This window comes from Trichosurus vulpecula, chromosome 3 (assembly GCF_011100635.1).
Source record: "Trichosurus vulpecula isolate mTriVul1 chromosome 3, mTriVul1.pri, whole genome shotgun sequence".
Lineage (NCBI taxonomy): Eukaryota > Metazoa > Chordata > Mammalia > Diprotodontia > Phalangeridae > Trichosurus > Trichosurus vulpecula.
In genome coordinates, this window is record NC_050575.1 from 349,078,947 (window position 1) to 349,093,586 (window position 14,640).

The following is a 14,640-nucleotide window of genomic DNA, read 5'->3' on the forward strand; positions in this document are numbered from 1 at the left end:
CATCATAAAATAATCTTTTTTTTAAAAAAGAAAGAAAATGAAAGAAAATATGTAATTGGTGATCATAACCACAGAATATGCTTTAAGAATACTGACATAATATTCTAAGGATAAGAATCAATATGTTGGAAAGCCAAGGAACAAGCAGGTGCTCCTAAATTAATGCCCCAATGACTAGAAGGCCATCGCTGAAAGGCTCAACCAGCTTGTGAAGGAGGGAGCATCCCAAAAGTGCCTACGATGAAACAAAGTTTGCCCCGGGTCATAAGCCTGGTTAATGACAAAACCCCATCTAGAACAAAGATGTTCTGACTCATTCGTTGATCTTTCTTACTACTATATGCTGTTAGGAACGACACAAGTGACTCTGCCATTTTTTTTCCAGGACTGAACATAACATCCATTGTAAAGAATGTAGCTTCTTTGGTTTTAAGGGGACTTTTTGTTCTTTTGCATTCTGTGCTTCTCACTTCTGTTTGCCTACTTAATAACTCAAAAATATATCTGCTGGGTGCCTCTGCTTTATGCACTAGGCTAGATGCTCTAGATACTACAACATTGGACAAAATACAGTCCCAACCTTCAAAACACTTCTCTAACAAGGGATGTAAGTCGTACTCAAGTCATAATAACAAAAGGAGAGGTCGGTGATACAATGAGAAGAGGCCTATATTTGTCTTCAGAAGACCTGGATCCAAAGCTGGACTCTAGCGCTTACCCATCCCCTCCCCTATTAGAATGACAGTTAAGTCACAACAAAGACTATCTCCCTTTTCCGTCTGTATCCATAGCACTTAATAACCACTTAATAGAGCCTTCATTCATTAATTCATACATCAGTTGTTGGATAAGTCACTTAACTTCTCTGAGACTCAGTTTCGTCATTGGTAAAATAAAGAGTTGGACCAGGTAACCTTTGAGGTCTTTTTCAGCTCTAGATCTAAGGTCCTGAAGGAGCACAGAGAAGGAGGGATTGAGTCCAGCTGGGGCAACTGTGCAAGGCCTTAGGGAAGTCAGTACATGAGCTCAGCCTTAAAGGATGGGTAATCTTTCAAAAAGAGATTTGGAGAGTAAAGAAACACAGTGGGGTGGGGGGAACCCAGCATAAACATGAGCTTTTAGTTTAGGGGAAAACTTTGGCACATTATTCTATTTAAGGTTGCAAAGTGCTACACACACACATACACACACATACACACACGAAGTACAGTCAGTTCTGCAGTTCTGTTATAACTGGACATATGTGTTCTTAAAAATAAAAATTGTGCAATAAAATCCACTGTCCTTATTGGAAAAAAATGGGATTAGGAGCACAACACTTTAAAATATCGTCAGTGACACACACACAAAAAGATAAAAACCTAATCAAAACAGTAACATGGTTTTTATACATGTTAAATAGCTAAGAAATACACAAACACTACAATAAATAGTGGCCAGCAGCCTGCCTCAGGCTGCTGCTCAGCCTGCACACTCCCAAGGTCCAGCCTTCCTGGCATCACAGCTCCTACTGCACCAGAAGACAGAGAAGGAACAGATATGGTGCTTGAACTTGACAAAGCCCTGAAGTTTGCTTGTGGAATGGACGTTACTGTGAAATGATGCTATTTCTCTTCTTGTGTACGAAATGGAGCATAATTCACATTATGCATAAATTGTTCCCTGATGTTATCAATGATGTTGGAACAAATCTGAGTTTTGAAAAAGAGCATTGGAGCAGAATTGACTGAATAAAGTAGTTCGAGCTAAGCCTTGAAGGGAGGTCACGGTTCCAAGAGGTAAGAGGTATTGAGAAGGCACAGAAGAGGACCTACATCAAGGAGACAGTTTGGCCGGGACATTGGGTCCTCCAAAGGGAAGGGATATGGAATCAGCCTGGAAGGATGGGTGACAGCTTGATTGGGAAGCAAGGAGCCTGAATTTTATCCTGGAGCCAATAGGGAGCAATAGAAATGATGTGACCAGACCTGGGCTTCCAAAATATCTATTGAGCAGTTGTTGGATATATATGGAATGCTTAAAGATGCTGACAAAATAACAACAATAGTGTGCATATATGTGCATATACATGTACATATATATTCAGTCCTTTGTTTTATATAATGGAAGCTCCAGGTAAACTCTTTTTGGAACAAATTATTTTTATTATTATCTGAAGAGACTCCGAATCATCCTTAACTCGGTGGTCACTCCTTTGCTCTGAGACCCCCACTGCTGATCTTACAGCCTTGTTAAAGAGGAAAGTGTTTATAAAGGCCAAGATATCATAGAAATGCAAGATGTTCACATCCAATTGCTTGCCAAGCTTTGTCAATTCTACCTCCACCTCTGACCTCTTTTCTTTAATCACAAGGACACCACGCTAAGGTCAAACACTCATCAGCTCTTGCCTGGACAACTAGAACAGGCTCCTAGTTGAATGTCTAACTCATTCAAGTCTTCTTTGTTCCCCCAAATCATCCTCCACACAGTTCCCAAAGTGAGATTCCTAAAGGTCTGACCACATTACTGTCCTGCTCAAGAAGTTTCAGTGGTTCCCTACTGCCTCTGGGATAAGACATCAACTTTGGTTTTCATAATCTGGCTCCCCTCTGGCCTTTCCAGAAATACTGCACATTCCTCCCCTTTACACATTCTACAGCCCAGCCAAAAGGGCCCATTCGCTGTTCCTCCCACATGGCATTCTATCTCTTGTCTCTGTGCTTTTGTATAGGCCATCCCTCAGGGCCAGAACGCACTCCTTGATCCCCTTGGGTCCCTGGTTACCTTCAATTATCATCTCAAGTTGTATCACCTACAGCAGACCTTTCCTGATCTCCCCAGCGCCCATCCCTCCCCTCATCCCTATCCTACCCTCTACAATCCCTTCTATTTACTTTGTATATAATTGATATAGATGTATGTGATGGCTTGGCCTATAGAATGTAGGCTCCACTCGGCCAGGCACTGGCTGGTTCATTTTTGTCTCTGTATCCCCAGTGCCTGGCACAAAGGAGGCACTTTCATAAATGCTTTTTGAGTGAAAGTACTCTGTGTTACAAGCTGGCTGGCCAACTTGCAGGTCCCTGACCTCAGCATTCCATCCTTCCCGTGCGGCCTCCCCTGTTGCATGGGCTGTTCTGCATATTTGGAATGGACTCCCTCCTCTCCTCTGATCCTTTGAATGTTTAGATCCCTCCAAGCCTCAGTTCAGGGGCCCCTTTGTGCTAGAAGCCACTCCTGATCCCTGTAGGGCTTAGTACTCTTCCCTTCCTCCTGCTCTCAAGAGGAGAGTCAGAGGAGGAGGAGATAGAGCACACTGACTAAATGTATAACCTTGGACAAGTCACTTAAACTTCTGTCTGCCTCAGTTTCCCTATCTTTAAAATGGGGGCAATAATAGCGGCTATCTCCCAGGGTTGCTGTGAGGATAAAATGAGATAATACTTGTAAAGTGCTATATAAACGCTAGCTATTAGCTGTAGATCTGAGTCTTGAAGACTCTGAACTGGCGTTAATTAGATTCCTTGTCTCCTATGTGAACCACTAATACATATAACACATTGTCTTTATGCTGGGCACACAGTAGTAGGAGCTTTAAAAATGTTTACTGGAATGAATTGGATTCATTATTTCTTTAGTATTAATTGGATAATAATCTTTGAACCTTCCATACCTTACAGAAATGTCAGAATTAAGGGACGAATGGGTGAGGAATCCATCGTGGTCAACAAATTGTAATTAAAAAGCTGCTAATATATTGGATATGTTATAACCATTATTCATTGACTGTCCAGCAGACCTCAAAGTAAGGAAGGCCTGGGGTCTTCCGGCCTCAGGCTGTGTGACCCTGGACAAGGGACTTAACTTCTCAGTGCCCCAGGCAACTCCCTAATTGGAAAAAGAGGGAATAAGCATTTATTAGATGCTATCATTATCCCTATTTTACAAAGCAAACCAAGGCAGAAAGACTTGTGGAGGGTAACCAAGTTAGTAAATATCTGAAGTCGAATTTGAACTCAAATGTTCCTGACTAGGCCTACTGTTCTATCCACTTTACCATTAGCTTTCCCAGACTATCTACATTACAGATGTGTTACATATGTATGTATAGAAAGAGTTTTCAGACCTGGAGTTCTGTACAGTAATGAAATCATATTTCTGGAGCAAAACAAGCATTGCCTTCTCCCCACCCCCTCTGCCCAATCACACTTTTTTTTAAGAGAAATCATAGAATATTTTTATTGCTTCATTCACTCTCCTCTAAATCAAAGAACCTTTCACATAAGCTTTGATTCTACCTGTTGCTGTGTCTGCAGCCATTCAATAAATTCTTTGGGTGGAGAAGCTTCATTCTCTTCTCCAGTATTCTGATTCCAAAACATGCTACTTGGGGTGTTTCTCTCTGTGCCGTGGCTGCCACAAAAAGCAGCAGCAGTTTATTTTAGGAGCTACCATTGAATCAACTAACTTGATTCTTTCCTTTTATGAAATTAACTAATATGCTTGATATGTTGAGGTTAAGAAATCCCTTCGTAATCTGCTCCATCCAGAGGCTTTTCTTAAGATATCATTGTCTCTGTTGGTTTTTGGCTTTGGAGCTCTACTTTGCATGGCCTTTGGACAAACCAGCAAAAGGCCTGACATTCATTCCACCCCAGTATATGTAATTATGTAAGAATGACATAAAACAGTTTTGTTTTTAATATTTAAAAATCATCATTTTACCAGTTTTTCTAGATAAAACTAGTGCTTTCTTTTCCAGCCTAGAAAGAAAAATTTCCCTCTCCCCATTTCTTTCTTGTTCCTTAGGTGTAAGGTAAGTCGCTGTTATTCATTTGCAATGAATTCCTAAAGGTGTGGTTAAGGGAGGGCTCTTCCCATAACCCCCATCTGCAATTGTTCCAGTAGCCTTTGGCCTAGGGTAGGACTTCAAACAAAGTAAGGTACCTTGAGGACTTAGGATATTAGAGATCTAAGGTTGAAAAGGACCTTTGAAGCCATCTAATTTAACCCCTTCCTTATTGTATAGATGAGGAAATTGAGGCACAGAGGTTTATAAGTCAACTTGCCAAAGGTCACAGACTGTAAGGAGAGGAGCCAGGGTCTCCAGAGCTCAAAGGGCTCTGTGCTAGACCAGGCTGCATTTATGCCCTTTGTTTTCCCCAACTCTCTATTTCACATAATACCAATGAATATCAAGATTACAAACTAAACATTAACATGTAATAAATAACTTTCTGATTATATCAACCTTCTTCCTATCACAAATGAGAAACTAGGAAGTTCCAGCTTACTTGTGCTGATGAGTGTTATACTGAAGGAAGCCTGTGTAATCTTGTGAAAGATTATCACATGATATTTAGCTATAAATTGAAGAGATATAAGTTATGAGATGCCAAATTAAACCAGTCAAAATGAATAGTAACATCTGTCAATCCTCATGACACACTTCTAGGCATTCTTTTATTTGCCCTTGACTCAGAAGCTTTCAAAGGGTCTCCATAAGTAATCTTTTTCATTAACCAGATGAAAGAAATACTCTATTGTTAGACAAGTTTGCTATGTGAGATTTTTTTTCATCATAAGGAAGAAGAATCTTGGCCATCTGAGCAGTCACAGGCAAAATGAATTTCTAGAGAATTAGAGAGAACAATAAACCAAATCACCTCTTTCCTTTCTTCATTAGCTCTAACAAACATTTATGGGCACTAACCTTTCAGATCACCATTGCCATCCTGGTTGCTGTCCTTAAAAGAACGTGGGTAGATCTGGTATATAGGACTGGCTTGCCACCAATCAAGGCACTTTGGAGATAGGGCAATAATTGCAATGGTTGAACTGATGAGCACAAGCACAGATACAACGATGAGCCAGAAGAGGATCTCTCGGGTGACTCTGTACCGTGCTTGGCTTGAGTACAGAAGCAGGACTTCTTTGGGCATCCCTGCATATGGCTTGATAGGATCCAGCTCTTGGGGGTGGATGTCAATAGTCCTTGTCTTCAGTGAATCGACTTGGTTGCTGCCGTCGATTTGTCTTTCGGTGACTGCTTCATTTTGCACAAATCCATTGTTGGTGTGACCCTTTATACTCATTCTCACAGAGTCTTTCTTACTTCTATCTTTGGCCATTTTTTTCAGCTTCTCCTCTGAGGGAGCTTTCTTGCAGTAAACAAAGGCAAAAAAAATATCTTGCTTACTGAAATGCTTGGTGGTGTATTTAGCTTGGTACGGTTTATAAATAAACCTGGCTGGTTAAAGTTCAACAAGGGAAGAAAGGGTAAAGGTAAAAGGGATTTAAAAAAAAAAGAAAGAAAAGATTACTTTCCATATAATTCCAAGGGTGAAGAAAACTTAAGCATTAAGATTTAAGGGGGAAAAGGGAGATAAATGCACCAAATATGTGTTATTTTGCCCCTTTTGTTACATATTGTATATTTATCTTGTGTGTATATGTATACGCGTGTATATGTATACAACTACTCCCTCCTATGCCCGTGCAATATGAATTGCTTCCTACTTTCCATGAAAGCAGCATTTTATAAATAGCTTTTAATGTTTACACTAAAGAGTTGTTTAAACATTGGTAAGCAGAAAATGTTGACATTTCTGCCCTTATGTAAACTAAAAAGCATGCATTTTATATCTAAATTAAATATCTAAAATGGCATGCTTTCCTTGCAAATGGTGATTTATGGTATATGTTATTTATTTAAAAGCATTAACAAAGACATAAATTATTTACTCAGATAACATGAAGTTTTTTTTTAAAGGAAAGGATAAAATTTGGAGCAGAAAAGATAAAATAACTGATTAACCAATTTTTATCTCCTTTGCCCCACTGGCTTTAAATATATAATCGTGTTCAAATCGAGGATATCTCTTGAAATCAGTTATTATTATTATTATGAAATTATGTAGTTACTTTATTATTATTATTCTGTGGGAGATTATGTACAAAATTTTCTTTTCTTTTTTCTTTGTTTCTTCCTTCTTTTTTTTCTTTCTTCCTTGCTTCCTTTCCTTTTTTTCTGCCTTCTTTCCTTTCTTCCTCCCTTCTTTTTCTTCCTTCTTTCCTTCCTTCCTTTCTTTTCTTTCCTTTCTTTCTTCTTTCTTTCTTCCTTCCTTGCTTTTCTTTCTTTCTTTCTTCCTTCCTTCCTTCCTTCCTTCCCAGTTTTTACTATTACTATCTACTACTATTACCTACTATTACTATTATTTATTACTATTACCTGTAGCTATGACCATACATTGATTGGCGAAAAGTGAGTACAAATGTAGCACCAACCCCACCTGAGGCAGGTTTGGCAATTTCCAGAGGGACAGTGAGTGGCTCTCTTTGCCTGGGGATGTGGAGAAAAAGGAGAGAGGGGAGAGAAGATATGGATCCTAACTGGTTGAAAGATCTTTGGGCCCTTCATATTATTTAGATGCATAAGTGAAGGAAAAACTTCTTAGTCTTTGAAGGGACTACTGAGAGAAGCAGCGAGTTCTAGAGAGACCAGGGTAAAAGACAGGGCAAACTTGACTAGCAGACAGGAAATCTCCCTTTAGCCACAGACATGCGGGTGGGCGGGGAAGCCAGCCCCCACCAAATCCCTTGATCTGTTAACTTGTACAACCCTAGAGATTACAAAGAATGGACTTCCTGGGGCAGGTTGTTTTGTCCTTGGCTAAGCTGGGATTCTATCTTGATTCCAAATCAAAGAGCTAGTTTACTCTGATGTAACCTACTATCTATAAACTCTCCCACTTCTGTTTATAATTTACTTTGATAAAAAGCTATTCCTCTTGTCCTTTGTGTAATTGGTGACAGGGACATATGCTGACAAGAGTAAGATAAGGGTTACCCTCTTCTTTTTTTTTTTCCATTTATTTGCCATCTTTATTGGCTTAAGCTGCTCTTCCAACTTTCTTTTTTTTAATTTTTTTTTTATTTTTAGTTTACAACACACGGTTCTACATAATTTTGAGTTCCAGATTTTCTCCCCTCCCTCCCCCCGTCTCCCCAAGACGGCATGGAATCTCATATAACTACCACGTATAACTTCACATTGAATTAATTTATACACTAGTCAAGTTGTGGAGCAGAATTATGACCAATGGAATGAATCATGAGAAAGAAGAAACAGAACCAAAAAAAAAAAAACAAACCCAAAAACAAAAACAAAAGAGAAGAAAAAAAGGCGAGCATGAAGTGTGCCTCAATCCGCATTCAAACTTCATAGTTCTTTCTCTGGATGTAGATAGCATTCTCCATCATGAGTCCTTTGGAGTTGTCCTTGCACCTTGTGTTGCTGAGAAGAGCGAAGTCTGTCAGGGTTGGTCCTCATGGAGTCCATATATCTGTGGGTGTGTACAGTGTTCTCCTGGCTCTGCTCCGCTCACTCAGCATTATGTCGTGTAGGTTTTTCCAGGTTGTTATGAAGTCCGTATCATCCCCATTCCTTATGGCACAATAGTATTCCACTACCTTCATATACCACAGCTTGTTCAGCCATTCCCCAATTGATGGGCATCCCTTTGATTTCCAATTCTTGGCTACCACAAAAAGAGCCGCTATAAATATTTTTGTACATATGGGTCCTTTTCCCACTTGTGTGATTTCTTTGGGATACAACCCTAGAAGTGGTATTGCTGGGTCAAAGGGTATAAACATTCCTGTGGCCCTTTGGGCATAGTTCCAAATTACTCTGGTTACCCTTTTCTTAAGAAAGTGCTTTTCATTCTAAACACACCCTTAGATGTAACTGATATATGCTAGATAAGCACTGTTGTGTGTGTATCACACCCCTACGTTTGGGGTGATCAGGAAGGACGAGAGCCTCTAGATGAGGACTTGCTGTTGAGCCCTTTTCAGGGCTGCTCAATCACCTTCGGTGTTCATCTTCACCCAGCTCTTACCTGTGGCTCCAAGAAGCTGCAGCATGTGCATGGCCACACCCCGGTAAATTGGCAGACAGGCTAAACCAGGTTGAGGGCAACTGACAAGCCTCAAACTTATCCGTTACACTTATCCTTATACTCAGAAAAGCATAATTTGAGCCCAATACCCCACCCCCACCCCCTTGGAAATAAGAACAGGAAGGAAAGATTGCTTAGCCACGGTGGTCCCACATGCTGCTCCTTTGCCTGCTCCTATCACTCTAGGCTACTTTAGGGGGCAAGCATAGCCCTCCTACTCTCCACAAAGAGATATGGAGAGAGGCTTTCCAGATCCCTGATATCTATCTATCCATACCACACTCAGGCCCACCATTTTATGTTAAGAGATATCAACATCTGTATTAAAAGTGGGTTGGGAGAGTAAGCCCAGCCCATGACTACACACACACACACACACACACACACACACACAAATATAAACTCAATATTACTGCCAGTACAACAACACCTAGTGATCATTAAACAGGAGTCCTTCCCCAAGAAGGGTTTGCAGGACCAAGGGGTGGCATTGTTGGGAGGTGGCTTGTCTTCTGGCACCCAGCCCTGACAGAAGGGGCAGTCCCTTGAAGCCCTCTCATGTGGAGGAGATTTTGTGTTCCCTTACCCCACCACAAAGCTCTCAGAAAGGGGCAGGTTTTGGCTAATGGGCTAGAGAACGCTGAGTGAATGAAGGCCAATGAGGTTATTGTTGAAGGTGACGATGATGTTCTTAATGTTGTTCAGTCCTTTCCTACTCTCCATGACCCCATTTTGGGATTTTCTTGGCAAAGACAGTGGAGTGGTTCACCATTTCCTTCCCCGGCTCATTTTACAGATGAAGAAACTGAGGCAAACAGGGTTATGTAACTTAGCCAGGGTCATGCAGCTAGTGAGTGTCTGAGGCCAGACTTGAAATCAGGAAAATGAATCTTCCTGATTGTATACCCAGTGCTCTATCCACTGTGCCACGTAGTTGCCCATGAGTCATTTGGACTATACAGATCTGATAGGAAGGCAGTTTACTCTCTATCTCAAGTGCAAAATCACCTTTATGGGGAGTCTTGATCTTGTTGCTCAGTTGTGCCTGATTCTTTGTGACTCCATTTGGGATTTTCTTGACAAAGATACTGGGGCAGTTTGCCATTTGCTTTTCTAGCTCATGTTATAGATGAGGACACTGAGGCAAACAGGGATAAGTGACTTGCCCAGGGTCACACAGCTAGTGTGTGTGAAGCCAGTGTCTGAGGTCAGATCTGAACTCAGGAAGATGAGTCTCCCTGACCCCAATCCCAGAGTACTATCCACTGTACCCACATAGCTGCCCCCAAACATTTATTAAGCACCTACTATGTAGGTAAAAGATGATCCTTGCCCCTGAAGAGTTCACAATGTAATGGGGGAGATGACAAGCAAACATATATGTGTATATATAGGTATATACATACACACACATACACATACAGCAAGCTATACATAGAATAAATAGGAAATGATTAATAGAGGGAAGGCACTAGAATAAAGAAAGGCTTGCTGTAATGGATGGGATTTTAGTTGAGACTTAAAGGAAACAGGAGGTAGAGCTGAGGAGGGAGAGAAGTCCAGGCATGGGGGACAGCCAGAGAAAATGCCCAGAGCCAAGAAATTGAGTGTGTTGTTGGTGAAACAGCCAGGAGGCCAGTATCACTGGATGGAAGAGTACATGACAGATGTGAATATGCTTTGTGTCCTTAAGAACTCTACCTCATTAACAACAATTGCAGTAAGCTGTCTTTTAGACCCATAAGCTATGTTGCCCCTGAGCCTTCCAGCCTGGTGATTTAAGCCTCCTCCAAGGTCTGCTAAGGTATGTTTTGAATGTAAACTGAGTTCTGAGGAAATCTCCTCACTAAAATGAATTCAATTTAAATGGAATTGAGAATGATTTTCTCCTCACTAGAAAAGGACAATACAGAGTGTCCCAAAACTTCTAGTGAAGTTTTAAGCTAAGCTAAGATTTGGGGGACACTTCTCTACAAAAGAATGTGGTGTATATTCCCTTTGCTGGAGCTGGATTCCTTTGTATCACTAATGGTCATCAATATCAAATAGTCTCTTGGAGACCTACTATAAAAACGTCCTTTCCAGCTTTAAGGGGAGTCATACTTGTGTGGGAATAAGGAAAGAATTATTTAGTTTTTAATGGATTTTTGCCTATGATAATGCAGCTGAACAAGCAGTCCTCAGTTAAGTAGTACATGAGGTACCCCAACAATGACAGAATGCAAACCATCCCAGGCAGACTTTAGGATTGTGTAACAATACACTAAAGGAAGTTTTGAGGTTTTTCATTTTGTCTTTTATTATTATTGTTGTTATTTGAGAGACCAACCAGAGTTGTGCCACATAGACTTTCTTGTGATTCTTCAGTGCAAGTCAAAGGGGGAGGCGCTTGAAAGGTCAATGCTTAATTCTGCCAAGGAACCCAGAGATATTTCTGAAATTGGGGATGTGGAAAAATGGGTCCGCTGTATACCCCAGCTATTCTGCTAAAGACAGGCAGGTGTTCTCCATCGGTTTTCAAAAGTTCCAACTCTCACTCTTGAACTATGACCTGTAATTCTCTCTGGAGTGTTCTGTGAAGGGCCCTGGCAATGCTCAAGGCCCAGGTACCTGGCCCCACCCTGGCAGAAATGGTTACTGCTTACACATGACAGATGAACAGGTACTGGCCTAGAGGAATCTCTCTGGGTTTGTGTCCATTTATTTTGCTTTGCTTCTTTTCATGAGCCCTCTTCTTTGTCCTGAGGGCACCTTTATGAGTCTGAGGTGTCCAGAGCAGTCAATATGAGATGCTGAGGAAAGATGCCAAGGGGTCCCTCAGTGGGAATCCACTGGAAGGAGGAGGAATTTCCTGCATTGGAAAGAAGGACCATTTAGAAGAGGAAGCTAAGCCCTGAAACGAGAGGTCAGACTCTTTTGGAGTTGCCTGATCCATTCCATGTGGCAGTTGCTGACTTATTTATGGTACGCCAGCCAGGGGCAGTGACTCTAGGCCTGTAGCTTGTAGCCCCAGTGTAGAAGAGCTGGGTCAGGCCTACAGTGTTCCTACCAACCATAGGAGGGTAGCGGCAGCATAGGCCCTCAGCAATGCACCAAATTTTGAGGAGCAGAGTGACGCCTGCCATGATAGAGTGGAGTTATGTCCCAGTGATGGCAAAAGCATAGGGCTCAACACTCTACCTAAGCATAAGGCAATAGGGCTCAGGGCCTGGTAGTGTCAGCTGTCCTGTCCCAGGGCAGAGGCAAAGTTGATCCTGGAAGAATGGGGTAGTGGGCAAAGATGTGTGCCCCAGGGACAACAGCTAAGAGGCAGCAGGCAAAGATGTGGATTGCAGGGGTGGTTGGGGTAGTGGGGCAGCAAGTAGAAATGCAGGATGGCTGTGGACAGTGGAATAGTTCCCAGCAGCAGTGACAGCTATATGGCAAAATGGGCCCTGGGAACGGACACTGGCAAAGGCATATCCACTGGAGCCCATTGTTTACCGTAATCTAGAACTGACTGGCCCTTTCACGATGCTGACCAGGCACCATTCCTCTGTTTGGCGTTCAAAGCCCTTCATAACCTGTTCTCCCCCAACTGTCCAGTCTTCTCACGTCTTACACCACCCCGTGCACTCTATGATACTGTGATGTTAGCCTCCTGGCTGTTGCTTAAACAAGATACTCCATCTACTTCTTACATTTTTGCTGGCTGTCTCTCATGTCTGGAATTCTCTTTTTCCTCCTCTTGACCTCCAGGCTTCCCTGGAGTCCTTCGAGTCCCAGCTAAGATCCTACCTTCTACGGAAAGCCTTTAACTCTAGTGTCCTCTCTTTATCGTCGTTAATTTTTGCTTTACGTATTTAGATTGTGCATAGCTGTTTGCATGTTGTCATTAGACTCTTTCTCAAGGGCAGGGACTGTCTTTTTTCTTTTATCCCCAGGGCTTAACACAGTGCCTGGCACATGGTAGGTGTTTAGCTAATTTTTATTGATTGAATCAATTAAAGTCAATCAAATATTCCATGTCAGACTTCCCCATCTAGTCCCAAGGGTATATCTTCTGAACATACATAACCGCGCCCCTCCCCCAACCTTTGAACCTACCCCTATTCCGTTGAATAATGTATCCAAAGTCATGGTCTGCTCATGGGTTTCATTCCACCATGTCTCAGTGATACCTAAAAGGGCAAATTTACCTCTCTGCATTAAAACTTTTAATTCCTCATATTTGTTTCCTACATTTTGGCCATTTGTGTATAGATGTTTGAAAGCACAGATTTCACTGCTGACCCTTTTCTTAGATTTTTGTCACCCATGAATTCCTGAGTGTCTCAGCTGCTATTATTCTTCCTCTTTTATGCCCTCTTTATAGTATATAATTTGGGGATATACATAGGCAATCTTATCCCTCCATCTTTTTTAGGAGGAAGAGAGCAAGCATTTTATTAAGTGGCTACCATGTGCACAATTGAACTCATCTTCCTAACTCCAGGTTCAGTGCTCTATCCACTTCCCACCTTGTTCAACTCCCATTTGGTTAAATTTACAAGACACTTAGTAAATCCAATCTTAGCAGCCTTTGTTAGGTGTGCTCCATCTCTGGCCAGGAATCTGTCCTCCCTCAAATATAAACCATGTTCCTGAAAGCCAAATTCCATTCTCAAACATGACCTTCCCAGCCAGAAGGTCACTTCTGAAATCATTTTTTCCCTTCATCCATTTCCTTCAATGGGCAATGAATAGTGAGAAAAAAAATAGCCTGTGCCCCTGGAGTCTTCAGTTTCTTCCTTAAGGCCTCATAATAGTTGAATTTTTCTTAGGTTCTGAAAATATTCCACCAGCATGAATCACCAGATACAGATAACTGATCATCCATTTTGATAATTCTTAGGACATACTCTGTATTGTTTGGTATCTATGCCCCGCAAAGATGGCAGACCTCTCTACTGTTTTTCTCAGGTCAACAAACATGACCTCAAAACCTCTGAGCAATGAATTACCACTACTCTTCCTCTGCCCCTTTCCACATAATCCCTCACCCCACAGCTCTATGGCTCTACTATGTCATTCTTTGGAGGATAAGCAGCTTCTTCCTCCTCAGAGAATCCAACTCTCTCTTTAGGAAGAGTCTCAAATCTTTTCTTAAGCTTTATACATTTATCCTTTTCCTTCTTTCTTCTTTGGGTAACATTCTTTCATTCCTCATCATTCTGACAAGTTGTCTCCTATTGGATTCTAAATAAAACCCCATTTCTGTTTCTTTTAGGAACATTTTCATTCTCTCTTACAACCTAGAGTTGTGAAAAGGCATTCTCTGAATCCCTTCACAATCTTCTCTGCCGTGTTCTTATACTGAGAAGAGAAAGAGTATTAACTTAACTGCAGCAGAAATACAAACATCATAGACTTGATACAAAGTCACCAAACAATTTTTTGTAGTCTCAGTAATTGTTGAAAAGTGAACCAGGTAGATGTCACACTGGATAGAGTGCTAGACCAAGTCAGGAAGATCTGAGTTCAAATGAAGCCTCTAGCACTTAGTGGTTATGTGGTAAGCTTGACCTCTCAGCCTCAGTTTCCTCATTTTTAAATGGGGATAACAATAGTACTGATTTCCCAGGATTGTTATAAGGATAAAATTAGATAACATTTGAAAAGTGCTTTGCAAATATTAAAATAACAGGTAAATGTTTTTATCATTATTTTCAGCCTT

General features: G+C 41.3%; 1 protein-coding gene across 1 annotated transcript in view; it reads right to left on the bottom strand.

Annotated features, from left to right (window-relative positions):
* The window catches only part of SLC3A1 (solute carrier family 3 member 1), a 36,953-nt gene extending 30,840 nt beyond the window's left edge, over positions 1–6,113 (bottom strand). Inside the window, exon 1 of the mRNA XM_036750322.1 lies at positions 5,696–6,113. Coding sequence (XP_036606217.1) covers positions 5,696–6,113 — 418 coding nt within the window. The remainder of the gene's footprint in view (positions 1–5,695) is intronic.
* Between the last annotated feature and the right edge of the window lie 8,527 nt (positions 6,114–14,640).